This window comes from Psittacula echo, assembly GCF_963264785.1.
Source record: "Psittacula echo genome assembly, chromosome: 6".
In the NCBI taxonomy this organism is placed as follows: Eukaryota; Metazoa; Chordata; class Aves; order Psittaciformes; family Psittacidae; genus Psittacula; species Psittacula echo.
In genome coordinates this window covers 40632010-40651204 of record NC_137743.1, presented here as the reverse complement: position 1 = coordinate 40651204, position 19195 = coordinate 40632010, and the positions used below count along the sequence as shown (strand labels likewise).

General features: G+C 45.3%; 1 protein-coding gene across 1 annotated transcript in view; it reads right to left on the bottom strand.

Moving 5' to 3' along the window:
- Window positions 1–19195, bottom strand: part of FMNL2 (formin like 2) — a gene marked incomplete at both ends in the record, with an annotated part of 148066 nt that overhangs the window by 2690 nt on the left and 126181 nt on the right. The window contains 15 exons of the mRNA XM_080622181.1: window positions 1951–2074; window positions 2970–3068; window positions 3579–3680; window positions 3954–4117; window positions 4275–4404; window positions 4748–4828; window positions 4999–5067; window positions 5689–5923; window positions 7037–7239; window positions 7843–7967; window positions 11583–11786; window positions 12240–12555; window positions 14327–14428; window positions 16397–16546; window positions 17856–17966. Coding sequence (XP_080478307.1) covers window positions 1951–2074; window positions 2970–3068; window positions 3579–3680; window positions 3954–4117; window positions 4275–4404; window positions 4748–4828; window positions 4999–5067; window positions 5689–5923; window positions 7037–7239; window positions 7843–7967; window positions 11583–11786; window positions 12240–12555; window positions 14327–14428; window positions 16397–16546; window positions 17856–17966 — 2215 coding nt within the window. The remainder of the gene's footprint in view (window positions 1–1950; window positions 2075–2969; window positions 3069–3578; window positions 3681–3953; window positions 4118–4274; window positions 4405–4747; window positions 4829–4998; window positions 5068–5688; window positions 5924–7036; window positions 7240–7842; window positions 7968–11582; window positions 11787–12239; window positions 12556–14326; window positions 14429–16396; window positions 16547–17855; window positions 17967–19195) is intronic.

The following is a 19195-nucleotide window of genomic DNA, read 5'->3' as shown; positions in this document are numbered from 1 at the left end:
AACGCAAGGATGGCCAAAAGCATCAAGCGCGAAGTTGATGGGATGGAATAAAAAGTTACTGAAACACAGACATGCAACAGAGGTGATATAAATACAACTTCAGGTGACGCTGGACATTACTATACACTCAACATTCACATGATCCTGGCTGAGATCCGTACAAATGGAGAAGTGTCAAAAATCTACAGCAACCTTTCTTTTTTCTAAGAGCATCAGATGTGAAAGAGGAATAGTTTAGTAATGGAATTCCTCAGTGAGAACAGGTTCGCAGAAAAACCGAGAGCCCCGCTTGGCGGTTCGAGCGGTAAAGGGCACAGTCTTCAGCACTGCATGGGAATAACAGCCAAACAGACAAACAGAGCCGTGAGAAGCAGGTCTATCGCATTAGTACAGTGTTAGTGCTCGGTTACGGATGCCCAGGGACATTTTCACATGTTCCAACCAGCTGCCTAATAGCACTGCACTTCAGCGGGCTTTCAACGAGGCAGTTGCAAACCTTTCAATAAGCATTTCTTATATTACATCATTTTCAACTTGTTAGAGAGACTATTGCTAAATGTGCTCCAGAAAAGGATGTGGTGCTAGACAGAGCTCTGCTGTGGATCAACAGAGCTTTCTTGTGCATCCTATGCACAACACTTTTGATCATTTCCATACCATTGACAGGGATTTCACAGGCAGTATTCACCTAACCTCAGTCTTACCTGACTTTTGTGCCTAACTTTTATTATTACTTTATTATTAGTCTGGCACTCCCTCCACTGGACTGCCTTTAGAATGTGGATGGTCTTGTGCCACACAATCTGTTTCTCCCACAGAGCAGAACCACTTTACCAATTAAACAAGTTTCCAGGAGTCTGCAGGAGTTGTAGAAGCAGTAACAGATTAGATATTATAGCAACTCTGCCCCTTAAATTAAGAATAGTATCCTAGGAAGCTATTAATCAAGGTTAAAAAGAGTTGTGAAAGCTTCAAGCATTTCAGCCCTGTCATCTATTTGGGCAAGAATTCCTTGGGTTTCCTTAGTCAGTGGTAAAACAGCTCTCCTGTCCTACAGAAAAAACTTTCAGGAGCAGTAGCCAAGAAAATCCTACTCAGTGAGCTTTTTTTGAGCTTCTGTGGCAACAAATGACTGCTAAGCTACTGAAATATCAAAATCACGTTCCTTCCACACCACAGGTGAAGAACATGCAGTAAAATCATTGCAGTAAAGTACTGCAATCAGAGCATCTGTACAAACTAGAGATTATCTGATTCCTGGGCAAAATGCAGTTCAGAAGGTGTCTCTTTTTATCAGCAAATACTTGTACCAAAGTACTGTGTTGGGCTACAACAGTGGGTTCTGCACCTCTCCCTCCAGCCCTGGGTTGGGATCTGTGCAGACTTTGCCTACCAGTCTGAGAAGCGGTAAAACTAGAAGCAGTTTAGGGTCATAAATCATTCAGGTTTGACTAAATGATTTGCTGTAACTGTGCAATAATGTGGTGCAATTACTGTTAGTACATTTTAATGAAAATGTAGGCTCTTAATAATGTTAAACATCTGTCATTCATTCCATTTATGGGTAGAAAAGGTTTCTGGGAAAGATCTGCATGGCATGCATATCCCCGCTGGAGCATCTGCTCAGATCAGGCACTGAGCTGGCTACTCTAAAGATCAGAGAATGAGTACAACCCACATGCTAAAAGAGAAGAACTAAGAAACCAAGCGTGTGTCTGAGGTGTGTTGCACACAGCACTGGCATCGGACACCTGAAGGCAAGTTATTGGTGTTTGTTATATACCATTACCAAAGTTTTCTATGCCTGCTTCACATCATATAAACACTCTCCTAAGCTCAAGTAATGGTTTTTCAAGAAGCACATGAAGCACTTATAATAGCGACTAGGCAAATACACATTTTTATCCTTTGTGAAAGGGCCTCTGAGATTACAGAACAAAAGGTGGTTACCTGTTATAATATCTTCAATAGCACCATCCTTCCCTTCATATACATGTCTGTTATCCTTGACTTGCCGCCGCCTGAGCTCTGCAATCAGCTCTTGCTGCTGTCTCTTTGTTTTATGTGAAGGAGACTGAAAGAAGAGAGGATTTGTAAGGCCTGACCTCCAGCTATCCTGTTTCTCTTTTCCTGAGTGTGAAACGCCAGGTGATTGCACTGGTAGCAACAGAAACTGTCAGTTTTCTGCCCAATTTTGCAAGACCAAGAAAATGTGGCAGTTAGCTCACATCCCATGAGGTGGATGGACAGAGTCACAAGTTAACCTGGCTGCCAAGCTTCTTACATTTGTAGCCCATTTCCAAGCCTTCTCAGCACTAGGAACTGGAGCTTCAAGCTCTCACCCCTGAAAAGCATTAGGAGAGTAAGGAGAACCATCCTTCCTTCTGAGGGAAAAAGCATGGCTGGAATTAAACATCCCAACAACAGCTGCTGGAAGCAGCACCAGCTGATAAAATGTCTGTTTTAGAGCCATGGGAACCTCCAGCAAATCTGAAATGTTAACTCAGGGAAAAAAAAAAAAAAGTAAGTCAGGAAAATACCTATAAAACAGTAACGTGGAGCTCAGTCCTGCCACCAAGCTCTGACAGGTTAGGACTGGGGAGGATTGTTCCTTGTCCCAGTAAGTGATGGGAGGCTCTGCACACTGAACACCCGCCGGATTTTAACAAATACAACGCCAGAGAAGAATGAAGTTTAGCTAATGGCAATGTGGACGAGATGACTTTCTTAGTCATTTATTTCATTCAGTTTTTCTTAATTTTGCAGACTTCAAAAGCAGCAGAACCATACACCATAACACTTCCAGCTTATTTCAGTTCTCTCTATGTAAGATGAAAAAGTCCATAGACCCTATTTCCAGGGAGCTATAAATTGGGCAACTAAATTTCTTACGCAGAGCTGAGGTTTCTCAACTTCCTAGGAAAAAGCATGAGACGGCTCCTGCCAATTAAGATGTATCTGTTTCTTACCTTTTGGTCCTGTTGCTCCATCAATGCTTCCTGCTCCATAAGTTTTTCCATTAAGGCCTGTTCCTGCTTTTTTCTCAATTCATTCTCTTCTTCTGCTTGCTATTTATCACAAAAAAAAAAAAAAAAACAACAAACCAAAAACCAGAGGTTATAGCTTTCAATTGCTACAGGGAACCTAAAAATTACTAATTAGTAGCACTATCACTTGCTACCATGAGGCTTTCCAAGGAAGAAAGACCAGGTACAGCAATTTAGCTGCATCTCAACACTGTCTGAAATCACTAGGCTGGGAGAGACCTTCCTAGGTTGCACAAACCATCCTCCCTCAGTCTCAAAAGACACGTATTCAGTGTTAAAGGTGTAAGCTGCAGCCACTCAGACATTCTGAGGATTCCTCCAGTATCTCAGACAGCCCTGTTGTCTTTCAGTCCTGAAAATAATCCCAGAACAACTACTTGTGCTGCCTCCGGCTGTTGTTGCCGTGCTGTCAGGGATAGCTTACACTGCATCAAAACTAGAGGGAGCCATAAGGTGGTTTGTTGGGAATCTGGAGCCGTGCAGGTACCAAATTGGGTTTGGAGGAACAGAAGAGGAGGATGCTCTGTTTACCTTGTAGGCCTTCACAAACCGGACAAACACTGGGAAAAATACAGAGGGGGGTGTCGTCTTGGGATTCTCCCCGAAATACTTCACAGCATCATCAAAAGCATCCTGCAAAAAGCACAGATTTACTGCATAGCATGTATTTCCAGATAAACTCCCCATCCATTACTGCAGTATTCAGCATAAAGCATCCAGATTTCATCTGCATATGAAACCCCTAGCTCAGACCAGCACATCTACATCTAGCACCTGAACGCAAACCAGTCTACGATTCTAACATTGCTGCACCTTCTCATCCCTGCTGTATATATAAAGCACTTCCCTTTGCAGTGACATGCTACTACTCACTGTGTCACTCGCACACTAAGAATAAATAAATACCTGGGCTATTTTGGCGTCATCCTGCAGTTTCTTTAGCTTCCCTTCATTGTTCTGAATGAACTCCTTCAGCATCGTGTTGTGGTCATGCATGGTGTACTCACGCTTTGTCAGATCCAGGCCCCTCTGCAGCTCCTTCACATCCAAGAGGACGTTTTCAAGAGACACTGGGAAATGAAACAAAAATGCTGCATCATTCCTGCTGTGCAACTGCCTGAAGCTTGAACAACTCCCCACCAAGAAGAGATCCCATAGTATGCTGTGAAGTCCCTTGCATGGCATGCATGCCACCACCGCTCATCAGGGACAGGAGGGTCACAGTACCTGCAGCAGCCTTCTCCACATAATGAAGTTCATTGTAAAATAGGGATACGTGTTGGTACTTCTCCTTGACCACATTAGAAATATAGTGCAGCAGAGTCTGCTTTCGGTCTGTTGACTTTGTTTCTAGGAGCTGAGGAGAAAAGGCAAAGAGATTGTTGGGTGGAGGCACAGGAGGCTCCAAGCAAAGGGACTTAGCCAGACCTTCTCCATCTGATAGGCATGGCTATAAAAGCTCATTTAACTGTTCAGGAGGTAGTTTTCAAGCTGTGGTCTGCAGAGCCTCTGAAGACTCGTGCCTTCTCCTAAGCAGCCCCCCAAAACAATAAGCAAAGCAAACTTACACCCCCTGGCAGGGAGTGCCTTGCCCGCTGCCACAGTCTGTCTTCACCACATGCCTCCACAAGCCACTCTTGCCATGTACATGAACCATGTTGCCACATCTGGTGCCCAAAAGGCACCTCTGGTTTACTTACCAGGTCTAAACTCTGTAGCTTAAATCCATACACAGCTCCTCGTTTACTGCTGTTCATGTAGTTTCCAAGAGCCAAGATTATCTGCCAAGATGAAACAGAACAGAGGATGAATTTTCAGGACAAATGCATGGTGCTTTAGAAACCTCTAGAAGGACAGCTGCTATGTCAGCACCCATGTACTGTTTCGGTACACATAAGGGGACACACCACTGAGTGATGGAGCCATTGAACATATCTAACATCACACCTACCTCCAGTATTTTCTTAAGCTTTTGGGATGACTTTATGGAGACAGAAGCAGCTATTATTGCATGAAGTTGCTGCAGGTAAAGACAGGAAGTGCTTTGGTTAATGCATGTCCAACCCAAGAGTAAAATTAAAATCTAAAAAACTCTGAAAAAAACCTCTTGTTTTTTATGCATCCTGTGGGCCCTAGCATGAATGTTATCCTGCCCGGACACATCAGGATTTCCAACAATTCATTTGCACTGCAGATTTACCACACTCAGATGTAGTTGGGTAAAACCATGTTTACATTTCAAATCCTCATGACTATGAAAGATGCATCAGGCTGAGTGGTACACACTTCAAAGAGCGCACGGACCAGCACTGATAATAACTTTCCCTAACAGTCCAGGCTATAAGCTGCTGTACAAACAGCCCCTGGGATACTAGAGTCACTGCTCTACGAAAATACAGCTAGAAAACCACTTCTTCATTCGTGTGTTTCTCATTCTGTCCCTGTCAGAACTTGCAACTGCCCCACAACACTTGAACAATCTCCATGTCCTAGAAAAATTAAAATCTCTATAATCCTCTCTGACCACCCCACACCCTGTAATGCTTCCCACAAGCTGACCCGCGCTGCACAGCACAGCTTTTAGGCAGAGGCTGAACCCCATGCATCACCCCAGTGTCGCCAAGGGTTGCTCCTCACTCACTGGAGTCAGCATCTGGATGCTTTCTGCAAAGTTGCCTATAAATGCCATGATGGTCATCTTCTGCATCAGCCTCTCAATCTTGCTGAACTGCATCATGAACCGGTCTTCGTCAGACAGGTTCTCAATGGGTTTCCTTTCCCGCTCGTAAAGCCGCAACACTTTCACTTCATTCTCAGTGGGCAGGAACCGCATGAGGCATTCAACAAAATCCACCGGCAACGTTTTCAGATCAAACCTGCGTGATAACAAACCAGACAAAGTGGTGTTAGGACAAAGCTCTACATAAAATGATGGAAAAGTAAAAGAAGAGAGAATGTTGCCAAAGGCAGCTCTGCTTCCTGCGCTGCCCAGCTACACATTAGCCTGAGTCAGTAAAGCAACGAGAAACTATGAAGAAGCTGTGAAGTGACTCTTGCTCTTGTTGCCCTGGCTGGGTCTGGGGGAACGGTTCAGCACATGAAGCTCTCTGCACATGAAGATGTGAACAAGGTCACTGTGCTGATGTGAATGGTGCTAATGGGCACCCTGTTTCTGTTTCCAAAGAATTTTCATCAGAGAAGATAGGCAGGGAGGAGCAAACAGCAGTTTTATTTAATTGGGCCAGAGCCCTGTAAACCCCAACTGCTGAACCTGCATCAATCTGCAGCAGATTTGGGTCAGCCTGCTCACCAGATCAAATGTAACAATTGTGCATCCAAACTTTGAAGATATTCCTTACTGGAGAAGTGGCAGATGTTTGTCACGGCCACAAGTAATAAATGCTTCTGGATGGATTCAGGATCAGCCCCACGGAGCAGGTACACCTGTGCTCCATCCCTAGGACCGGCTGGAGTCAGCTGGCAACAGTCCACATCAGCATGGGATGAGACACACCTGTATTACATTGGGGTTTGGCACTGCCTGGGGCATTACATAAACCTAATTCTATGCAAAATCTTCTTCTGCACTTGGACTGAACTCATGCTTCATAGAGCAAAACTAAAATAACTGCCTCTTCCTGATACTCTGGCTTTTGAGTGTTCACTGTAACAGAAAGTACCGTGCAAACAGAACGAGAGATGCAGTATGCAATGGCATACTCTGTATATATATATGAATTTGCTTCTTTAATAAGAGAAGTGTTAATTTGATAAGCCTCAATAGTGATACAGTGACATAAAGCCGCAGGTTTTTACTTTTAGTTCAAGGGAATCTGATTTCTGGGAATTCAGAATGGTTCCATCCTTACTCCTGGATTTTCTCCAGATGCAAAAACATTTACATCAACTGCCAGCTCAAAACCATTCCACTTACCAAAATCACAGTAAATCTTGAATATGATTTCTTTGCTGACAAGTGTTTTACTTACACGTGAATAGCTTTGCATATTTCATCTGCTGTCTTTCCAGCTTTTCTTAAAGTAATAGCGAGATTTTTCGCCCTGTTGGCATCCAGTAATGTGACTTTGTTTGACCCTTTCTGAGTTATCTTTTGCTTGCTTGAAGTAAGATCAACGGCTGGACCTTGGGCTTTTGTTTTAAATATTTCTTCAAATTCATCCACATTTAAATCCTAAAAAGGAAATAAAATGATTAATCCCTCCTGCAGTGAACACTAAAACCCATGCTGCCTAATATTGTGCCAAACTACAATAAAAACCTTGCGGTGGCTGAGACTATAGCAGAGTACTTCAATCAGGGGCTGCAGATGCATTCTGAGTTAGTGATCAGGAAATGTGACCTCTTCCCCCAACAGCCCAATACACGTTCAAAAGTTCAGGAAAACACTCATGTTAGCACTCGTGCTTTATCCAGCCACGTGGATCTTCAGGGTACAGGGAGCATGCATGCGTGCTCAGCTCTGCTCTGTGCTGCTTTAGGCTTCGTTCCCTGGCACGCAGCCACCACCCAAACCTAACTCCTACAGACTGATCAGCAATTTTAGGCTGGGAAAAAAATAAATCATTTTCATCTTGGATCATCTGTTTTAACCAAATGCACACAACAGGTATGCACCCTTTACTATCAATACTACCAGCTATCATCCCTAATTCTCAACCAAGGCACTCACACTGACCCACAGGGCACCAGGGGCCACTGGATGAGCCATCATCACTGATATTCACTTGTGTTATGGACAGAAGTGGGAGCAGAAGGCAGCAAGTAGCATTCATACCTCCAGAATCCTTTCATCATCTATTTCATTGAAGACCGTCCCATTAATCTGGTTGGGTTTTAGGGCGACCCAGTTGAACACCGGCATGCGGAATTTGGTCTTGATTGGCTTCTTGATTTTCACAGCTAAAGATACCAGAGGAGAGGAAATGACAAATTCTCCCAGGAGAAACCCCACATGCCTAGACTGCAGCTTTTGAATTGGCATTTCAGCACTGGAGGAAGAACTGGCCAGAGTTAAATTATCACACTCGAAAACCTGGAGAGAGATCTTGCTGCCTGGACAGGCAAACAGTGCCGAAAGGCTTTCATCCAGCCCTTCATCTCTTTCAGGCCCAGCCTCTGCAGAACAGGACTAAATGCCAGAGACTGTGACAACTTCACTAAACGAAATGTGTTATTAGTTTATTACTGCATGATGCTGGATTGATTTAAAAGCCTGGGCTATTTTTAAACACTACAGAAAATGGAGAGAGTGGTCCAATTTAACCCTGTCCTGCTTGTTGCAGAGCCCACCCCCATGTGAACTGATGCACAGCCATGCACAACTGATCTGTGACCTCTGACACAAAACTCAATGCACAATAGGTGCCAAGAAGGAAAAAAAGCCCCTTTCCTAAGGTTTTGGCACAGGGAGCGGCCCCTCCCACTGCCTGCTGCAATGGGGCATTACTGCTTCTCACCAGGTTTGTCTTTTCAAGCAAAAAGAGGTAGGCTGCAGCACACATGAGCTTTAACATGGTTGAAGTAACTGGTTTAATAATCTTCCTGTGCTGTGCAGAACCAGTAAACTATTTAGTAACTTACACAGATAAGCTATGAAAATGAAGACTGACTACTCATTAATCTGTGCAAGAGCACAGAAAAGCGATGTTAGAGCAAGGAAAACAACACGTTTCTATTTCTACTGCAAACAGGTCTGGAAGGCACATAAATAATTTCTGTAGCTGAGTTCTCATTTCTTTGTATCTTGATGTAAACATGAAGTTGCTAGTTGCTACAAAACCAGGCTGCTCATTAAAGTCATCAATGTTTTGCTCCTGGAGTACTGAGAAAATAAACTGTTTCTTTCCAAGCTGCAAACATGAAACAGAAACCCTGGTTCTTCCTCTCCAGTGCTGGAAAAAAAGAGCCATTTGATTGGTGGCAGAGGGGAGGCAGGGGTACCCCCACCAGGGACGCCCAGCCCCACAGCACACCTAAGCAGGTTCACCGCTACCCCCAGGTGAGGATGGATTATGTTTGGTTTTGCGCAGTCCAGTGTTTGCTCCTCACTCATGCCTACCCTGCACTTGTAGCATGAGTGATCCTGCCAAGTATTCCATGCTCTGTAGGGCTGCTAGATTTTTGTCCCTCCATTTCAGAAGATTCCAGGTTCCCAGGTTGCAAAGCACATGAGCAAGTAATTATTTTACTTTTCCATAATGATTCTGTGTGCATGTTTTCGCCAGGACAGAGACGATCAAATTCAGGGCACAGTCCCATTGTGCACTGCAGTTGGGTGAATGCTGAAAACATTTCTCTTGCTTTGTCATTCCACTTTAAAAACAAGAATCAAGTTGTGTGTACATGTCCCTTTCACGCTCGTGCTCATTTTGCAGGGACATCACAAAGAATAAATTACTGGCAAGAGTATTTGCTTGAAACAAAGAACCATAAGTGAACAACAGGGTATATATACACAATATTCAGCTGTGTATTTTGGGAATTATGTTTATTCAACTGGAAGACACAAACACACGTGATTGACTTCTGCTCATTTAAACTAAACAGAATTTTACTCTTTAATTAATGTGGTTACTTCAGAATAATCCCTAAAATGAAAAAACATCTTGCTTTTTTCATCTGTAACAACCATTATAAAAACCCCAAACAAACAACATTTCCACTTGTGCATGTATTAGAATAGATTATTAACTGCTCCTGGGGTTATTTCAGGACAGGAAAGGAAGCTAACTGCCTCATGGACCAGTTTCTCATATAGCTAATCAAAATCTCTTAAATTTTCCTTCCTCCTCCACTATAAAGCCCTGGCAAGGTGACGTTCCCAGGAATCATACCGCTGCCAGCAGCGCAGTGGGGATGCGGTCACGCTGGGGACCAGGCCCTGCAGAGGGTACTTGCCACTGGCAAAGAGCTGCTGCAGCTTCACACTTGGCCTCTCTGGGAAAAGCCCATCCCTGGTGTGACCAGTGCAGAGAGCACAGCTTGAGTATGGCTCAAAAGAAACCATGTGTCTTAATTACTTGCTGAAGTGCTTTGCTGAATCAGGGTCTTCTCGGTGCCAAATCCTGATGGTTGGCAGCATATCCAAAGCTAACATATGCTCCGGCTCTGGCTTTGGCCAGCAAACCCCTGCATCAGCCTCCCCCCACCCCTCCACTGCCTCCCCCTTGTAGGACGCAAGTCCACAGGCACACACACGGGCACAGCACAGAGGGAAAAGCAGAGAGGTAAGTAAATACTTAGCAGAAAGCAACCTACAGAAGAGCTTGATTGGCCCGTCTTACCAGGAAGCACAAAGAATAGAGAAAAAAATGTTAGCAATGGTCAGAAAAGCAGATTTGTTTTTTCACTGACTCCCCTCTGACCCAAACAAAGTTCCTGCCCTGGTTTCTGTCAACGCTCCTTTCCATGCAGCCATTGGACCAAGACAAAGCACCTTCCATCTCCTTCTTTCTCCTAACCCACTGAAGAACAAAATATCCATCCCACCTGGCTTCTGGCATCTCACTCAAGCAGTTAAGCGAGAAGCAATTGCTTCAGAGCTTGCCACTCACCACTAGTGCAGCTCACAGGAGCCATGTGCAGAAGCAAGGCTTGCTTCAGTACTCCCATCCCCAACTAATGCCACAAGGATGTGGAGCCAAAGCTTGACATCTGTGCACCTGGTGGTACAACCCCTGCTGCATGCAGCAGCTCCTGTGCCCCTGGCAGCCGAGCCCTAAGCCCCACCATGGCCACATCCAAGCACCCCCTGCCACTGTGTACTGCAAGCCAACCAACCACTGCCTGCTCTGCCAAACCCACCAGGGAGGATCAGCCTGTAACCTCAGCTGTGTGGCGCCTTCTGTGCTTTTTCTTTTTTGCAATGCAATCTGGGACCCTGGAGTTCCATGATACTTTTAGCTTTCAGAGGAAACTTTAAAGGCTGGGACACTTAATCAGTTTAAAAATTAGAAAAAAAAACCCAACCTATTAATCAGAACTCCTCAGTCTCTCTTTCTGGGCTCAATAACATGCTCTTGAGAGAAGGAGTGGTGTGATGCCAGTTAGCATTCACTTGGTGCCTGAGATGCCTGGCATATGTCAGAGTGCATAAAAACATGATCGAAGATGGTCACGTAAATTTTCTTCTTTCCTTTCAAAAAAATTATCATTTGCTTGCAAGATATTTCTTCACAAAATTCTCAGAAGAAATCAAACCCATGAAGCTTTGTGTTTCTTTCAAAACCATATTTTGTTTCCTTAAAGCCAAAAATGATCATGTTTGAAAAATATTTCTGGCAATAGCTTTAGTTTCACTGAAGAAGGCATCTCTTCCAGACCAAACCAAAACTGTCTTCTTGATATATGCTCTTTCCTTTTATAAATCCTTCCTGCTGTAATACCAGTAAGAGATAACGGGTGACTAAGTCCCACCTTGGCACCCTGTCCACTCTTGCTGATGTGCCCTGACCTTGCCTTTGCTTACTTTGCCAGAGACCCGCAGCATACCAGGAAGATGGATCGGTGTTTTACCTGCAAGCCCTGAGTTGAACACTACAGTGGGAGAGGCTGTCCCGGGCAGCGGGGGTGCTGATGGCGGGGGTGGTGGAGGCAGCGGAGCTGCAGGAGCTGTCTCCAAAGCTGGACCTGGTAGAGGAGGTGGTGGTGGTGGTGGTGGAGGTGGTGGTGGAGGTGGTGGTGGAGGCGGCATCAGCACTGACACAGGACCATTTTGCACTACGAGATCAAGGAAAAATTAGGTATATCAATGAACATAGACTGAAATAGTACAAGCATACTTAGAAAAAGTCACAACATCCACCTTACCCCCCCCCATACATCTCCTCTCCTTCACCAGACTGGCCCAAGCATTAGTGGACCCTTTCCCAAAGTACTTCAGTGCATTAACATGGGAGGAAACTACCCTAATGAAAGAAACCCATATTTTTTAATGTTGACTGAAGGGCTCGGAAATGGATCAGACAAAAACGGGAGCCACCTGGAGAGTGACAGTGCAAACACAGCCGGGGATCTCAGCATCCTCAGCTGCTGCAAGGTGCCATGACCTGCAGGCTCATTACAACTGAAGGTGGTTTTATCAGCATAAGGCTGCTGTGACTGTCCCCAGCACAACAAACTCCACCTTCAGCTCCCAACCAGCCCACATCTCAGGGACAAAATGCTTCTTACCTGTTTCAGATGCAGCTGCTAAGGTGGGTAAAGGTGGTGGAGGTGGTGGCAATGGTACTGAAGATGTAGTTCCAGCAACTGGTGCAACACATGTTCCAGACCCAGCCTCTGACCCTGCTGGCACCATCCCAGAGGCCAGAGCAACAGGGAGGATAGAGATGTCACCATCACCTTTCTTTTGGATCTTAATGGTTCCCTGCTTCTCCAGTTCATGGATCTTTTTCTCCAGTGTTGACTGTCGCTGGATGGCTTCTTCTTTTTCTTTCACCATTTTTCTCAAGGTATGAACCTGTGTATTTGCATCTTTGTAGATTTCCTGAGAATGCCACAGAAACAAGGAATTTGCACTTGTATTCATAGAACAGAATACCAATGTCAGAAACAGAAGAATAGCCTGACACTGGATGGTCACTGAGCCAGGCTGTATCTAACACTGAGCTCTGATGCAAAGCATGTCTTCAACAGTGAGGAAGAATTCATTTTGTGTTTTTCTCAAGGTAGCAGCAAGGCTGTGTACAATACGGAGTCCTGGGAGAAATCTCACCCGTGGGCACCAACACCTGGGGGTGCAGAATTTCTCATCATTGTTTTTCCATGATGTCTGATGCCAACCTTATGAAGTTTAACCATGTCAAGTGCAAGGTCCTACACCTGGGTCAGAGCAATCCCAGGCACAGCTACAGGTTGGGCAAAGAAGAGATTCAGAGCAGCCCTGCAGAGAAGGACTTGGGGGTGTTGGTTGACGAGAAAATGAGCATGAGCTGGCTTCGGTGTGCACTCGCAGCCCAGAAAGCCAACCGTATCCTGGGCTGCATCAAAAGGAGGGTGACCAGCAGGTCAAAGGAGGTGATCCTGCTCCTCTACTCTGCTCTCGTGAGACCTCACTTGGAGTATTGTGTGCAGTTCTGGTGTCCTCAACATAAAAAGGACATGGAACTGTTGGAACAAGTCCACAGGAGGGCCACGAGGATGATCAGGGGACTGGAGCACCTCCCGTATGAAGACAGGCTGAGAAAGTTGGGGCTGTTCAGCCTGGAGAAGAGAAGGCTGCGTGGAGACCTCATAGCAGCCTTCCAGTATCTGAAGGGGGCCTACAGGGATGCTGGGGATGGACTATTCATCAGGGACTGTAGTGACAGGACAAGGGGTAACGGGTTAAAACTTCAACAGGAGAAGTTTACATTGGATATAAGGAAGAAGTTCTTTACTGTGAGGGTGATGAGGCACTGGAATGGGTTGCCCAGGGAGGTTGTGAATGCTCCGTCCTTGGCGGTGCTCAAGGCTAGGCTGGATGAGGCCTTGGGTGGCATGGTTTAGTGGGAGGTGTCCCTGCCCATGGCAGGGGGATTGGAACTAAATGATCTTAAGGTCCTTTCCAACCCTAACTATTCTATGATTCTATGATTTCTTACGCTAGTCTTGAATATGTCGTGTAGGTACGCTACCTCAGTTTTGACTTCAGCAGATTATCTGCCACCTTGTTGGTTGTTCGAGCTATAAGCAGAGTTGGCCCATACAGGGAAGCAGGAACAGAGCTCCTGATCTAGAGAGGAGACTGTGCCTGCACAAACCCAGGGCAGACCCTCTGAAGAAATCCTAGAAGCAGCCACCCTTTCAGATGACATTTAGGCTGAAGTTAGTTAACATTATATCAATATTTTTGTGACTAAGTCTGTACACCAAGAAGTAATGAGTCTGGATTGTTCATGGAAAGCTGGCTGTGCTTGACAGCATGGACACAGGGCACTTGCTCCCATCCTGCAGCTGCACAGCCCAAGAAGGACTTCAGGTCTATCTCGAATGCCCCTCCACAGCCAACTGCATGTGCAAAGCTAAAAACAGCGAGTTACAAGACCAGAGCAATAGGATGTACCACATTCAGTAATGTGCTGGCACATTCAAAAAGCTTTTATGTCCATCTTCGAGTGCATGCACAAGTAACTCTACTTGAAATCTGTCCTAGGTTCAGAATTAGGAAGCTACTACAGGTCACTTGTGCCAGAATCATTACCTCCCATACACCAAGTGCTAAGAAGATTGTTCCCCTGAAGCATGGCATCCAGCCAGAGCTTTCCCATTGCACTTACCCGAATCACATCCAGTTCTTTGTTTCTTTGCATAAGCTGTTTTTCCAGTTCCACAATCTTTGCCATGGCTTCATTCTCTGTATCTTGGAGTTTTTCAGATAACTATCATTCAAAAAGAGAAACAGATTATATAAGTGGGTAACAGTAGTTTTCTAAACCAAAATGTCAGGAACAGTTAGAGCAGGGGTACATGGTAAATTATTGATCTTCCACCAAATCCTGAAGTTTTTCTTTGGAAAGAGATAGGGTTCCTGCATGTGATCAGAGGGCACTGAGTGTCCTGCTGAAGGTTCTTCTGATGAAGAATGCTATCCTTCAGCTATTACCAGCAAGTAACCTGGCTGAAATGTAGCTATGAAACTGTCCAGGTTAAGAAAGCCTATTCTATAATAAAGCACTTAAAACGCAATTATTTTCATAAACACTAAGTCTAACCTGAAACCCCAAAACCCCACAGAATACCACAATGGCACTGTTGCAAAATTAATAGATGCTGAAATGGTGGAATGTGTAAATATCACCTCTCACAAGGAGGTTAATTTGATTATTTATGAATGTAAGAGTTTCTTTTCTTTTTTACTTCCATTGTCTTCTGATTCATTTTCATTTTCTGCCAGCCCCACAACCCTGAGATCTGAAAGCCTCACAGTTCTTGTTGGCTTTTCCATCACCACCATTATCACACTTCCTCAGGCGAGGCTGCAGTGGTGAGGTGGCACCTGTTGCTGTGTTTTTGAAATAAAACTTCTATAATTCTATTACGAGCATTTCTGTCAACACATGACAGAAAATGATGTCCATGGTCCTGGGATAAGTATAGTTTATGTAACTAGATCAGAAACAAGCCCTTAAAAATTTGCCACCAGAGTAAGCCATTAAGTTTCTGAAGAGCTGGAAGCAGATCTATGAAGCAAACAGTGCCATTTCTACTGAATTATCTCTCACAGAGAGGTACCTCAAAGGGGTAAGTGCTGCACAGAAAGTTGTTTTAAGAACATTCATTCTAAGTGATGGCAATTGTATGTATTGTATGTATGAATTGTAAGAGAATGATGAACCATTTATGGTTTTTTAATGTATGGAAAAACATCTTGACTTTAAAAAAGCCAAACCATGTTTTCTGGACTACAGTAACTGACAATAAGAAGGTATGGGACAGAAAAGCTGTGAGCAAACAATGAACTGAGCAAGAACTATCTCTTTTTCAGTCCCTTCCTGCTTAAGCCCACTAATGTGTTTTAAGACACTGATAGGGGGGTTATCTGCTCTCTTTACCAGTACTGCATTACTGATGAATTTGCAATTTCTGTAAATTAGCTTCCCCAGCTTCTGAGATAACCTTGAGCAGAGGCTCCGTATACCAAGTTGACTCCACCTGGAACTGCAAACAGACTGAAGCTGAAGCCTCTGAAGCTGCAAACCTGCTGCACCAGGGCCTTGGGGGACCTCTGCTCAGCTGGGCCCCAGGCACAGGGGATCATCACCTCCCAGCTCACAGCAGCTTTTGGGGATAAACTGGCTGATGCTACTGAGGTGTGCAAGCACTGCAGCTGTGTCTACCTGAGCAGTGATACAGGCAGATACTGCGCAGCACAGGCCAAACTATCCCCTGATGTACACAGAAATGCTGTGTCAAGCCCCACATTAACAAGGCAATGCCACTCCTTTGTAAGAAGCTAGGGGTTGCATCAGATAGGAGAATAAATAAAACGACTGAGTAAGACATTTTCTTACCAGGTCAATAAATGGCTTGTGAACAAGCCTTTGTAGCAAGTGAAGCACACAGAAAACTAAACGCACAGAATATGAGGTTCAAAATACAGCTTGAAAGCACCCAGGAAGTTTACCTGCCCGACATCTCACAGATTCCTTCCTTTGCCAAATACCTGATTATTCCCCCAGTGCAGGAGCATAGTAGCCCTAAGGCTTTTTCTAAGTGAACCTGACCCCAAGGGCTGTAGCCCTGCTGTGTCTGTGCTTCCACCTCCCAAAACAGGCCATAGCAAAGCCCATGCGCAGAGTGGGCTCTGAACTACTTCAGAGGCAAAGGTGACAAAGTGTGGTACTAACATGGGAAATGTTTTCTTCCAGTTCTTCAACTCTTTCCAGGGCTGCATTCTTGGTTTCAGCATCCTCCAGTAAAGCTCCTACATCAAAAACGTTATCCAGGTAAGCTTGAATTTGCACCTGCAGTTTGTCACTCTCCGTGTGTTTCAGTTTCTGCAAATCCAAGAAGACAAGCGTGTCACTCAGCACTGGCAACCACTCGCAACAAGAGGGACACAGACAGCAAATGGGATGGGGAGAGCAGTGGAAGCTCAGGCCACTTCCATCACCCAGGACACCACTTCACAATCTAATGTTAGCTGGGGTCATAAATAATAAAGTCATTTTTTTAAGACCAAAAATCCAGACCTTTCAAATAAAGCTATGCAGCATCTTATCTTGTGTTACTACAGAGGATGTTACTGCTTTCTTCTGTGCTTGCTCATTGACTGTGGCAAGCTCTGAATGCCATGTCCCAGCTCTGGGACAGTGTGAGGCCAGGGAGGTATGCAGCCATTGGGGCTGGCCCTGCTGCTGCCCATGGTGGTCACCAGCTCAGTGGCCAGTAGGTAGAGGTGAGGCCTGTGTTTGGGTTCAAAGCAGTGACATGGCCTGGAGCAAATCCTCCGATTGCTCTCACTGACCTTGCCTTGGAGTTTGCTGTGTTCAAAGTGATTGTGCTTTATCTCCAAAGATAACACCAGAGCACCAGTTTTGAAATGCTCTGCCTGTTCCCAGTGGACTGCAGGGTTTGTGCCACCCTGGGTCCCCAAACAGACCTGTGTTCAGTCTTGCAGACAGCAGAAAACCTCTCTCCTGGTTACTGCTGAGCAGAATTCAACAGGGACAAATCAATCCCTCGTCAACACAAGTACCATGTTCATGTGCACTCCCAAGGGCAGGAACAAGGAGAGAAAGAAAAATACAAGACTGGGAAATATAAAAGCAGCTTTCTTCTGAAAGAGAGCATTTCCCTGAAGACATGAGAAAACACCTGGCTGTCAAGAGAAAACTCAAAGGAGGAATTTTTCATGCAGAGATGGAGGGGGCACTGGCAGTACCTGAGCTGGGGTCAACACGAGGCCTGTAGCCTGCAGCTGGAGGTCAGGGACGTGGCATGGGCGAGGACAACTGTGGTTCATCCTCCCTTTGTTATAAGGCAAAGCTAAAAATTTAGCTCCCAGTCTGTAATTGCAGTTAGTTGCAGCTGATTTTTCTTCTGCAGGGATGGCTCCAGGCCACAGCGCCCAGTCAGCAGCCAAGGCATGGCATTTTTAGCAGAGACTATGGGACAACCGTGCTCTGCCCTCCCAAAAGCTCTCGGGTGAGGGCTTTAAGGAAGTTTAAGGCTAGGCTGGGCAGTGGCAGAGCTGAGGGATGTGGTGTGGACCCACCATGGCTGTAGGCGGGCCTGGCTCACACGTGCCCAGCCTTGGGGAACAGATCCACGCTGCGAGGCAGTGGAGACCCAGATCATACTCACATCCAAGTACTCATCCAGGCCAAGCTTTGTAAATTCATACTGCAGGTGGACTCTGAAGTTCATGTCCTCCACTGAGTGGACAACGATGTTGATGAACTGCATGCAGGCCACCTGTAAGGAAAAATGAGGAGGCATCAGAGGGTCAGACACAACAAATGATCACATTTCCTTGCAGTTATTCCAAGGGGAATCTGTGATCTGCTGTTCTGCAGGTCTTTTCCAAGTTGGTGCTGGACTTGGGCTTACAGAGTGTTCATCTGCTGTGATAAACGGAAACATAGGTTCGAGAAATTAGTCATGTCTGCAGTCCACCTTTTCTGCGTGCTGGTGAACACAAATGCTTTCCATGCCAGCTTGCATAGCCAGACATTGTACAAGCACACAAGCTCTTTAAGAAAATAACGCCGTTTCTACAACAGCCTGTAAAAGTGAGATTAATTTTGCAACTGGAATCCCTAGTTTAGGAAATGGGACTTTCACAAAAGGCACTTTGTTTTTTGCAAAAAGCGTATTTCCAAAGCTGTGGTTTGGTAACTGAACCAGATCATAGGAGTTGGCATCCAAACACGTCCCAGACAAAGTGAAGGAAAGGAAAAGAATAAAGTGGGTTGCCAGTGGTATGAGCAGTAAGGGAAACTTCCTGCACAGTGGCAGGAATCAGGCTACAAATCTCAAAAGGTTTGCCCTTTACTTGAATGTAAGGCACAGCCAAATCTTGCTCTGAACAAGTTTCCCCAGCCCTCTTTCAGCTCACAGATCATCATGTCTATGACCCTCTGAGCTGCTTTAAGAGAGGGTTTCCCTGGTCCTTTCTGGGCTTCTCAAGGAGGTAACCCTGCCCTGCTAACAACACTGCAACTGGGGTAGTAACCAGCTTTTCAACATCTACTGAGATACTTCCCAGATTTTCAGAATGAACCTGAGAAGATAAAATAGAAGCAACCTCATTTTACATGCAGGAAAAGTCTCCAGGAGACTCCACATCTCTGGATCATTTTTTGGGAAGAACGAACTAAAGGCCACTCGCTGGATCACCAGTTTGATACAGGAAATTGGCCAGTTTCCTGTGATCTCTTGGAGGGCCCAGAGGATAAACTCATAGGCAGGCATCTGCTGTACTGGGGTCTCCGACTGCAACTCCGGCCAGGATGCCCAGAGCTGCTCCTTCCAGCCAGAGGTCCCAGCAGCTGCTGAGCTGCCATAGAAACTTTCCCAGCCAAACTGTCCAGTACCACCCAGCTTTGGAGGAACCGGGACCACAAGGACCCAACAAAGGTCAGTCAGAATCTTTCGGTTACATCTTCCCGTGTAGAACTGACTAACTTTAACCATTCTGTTTC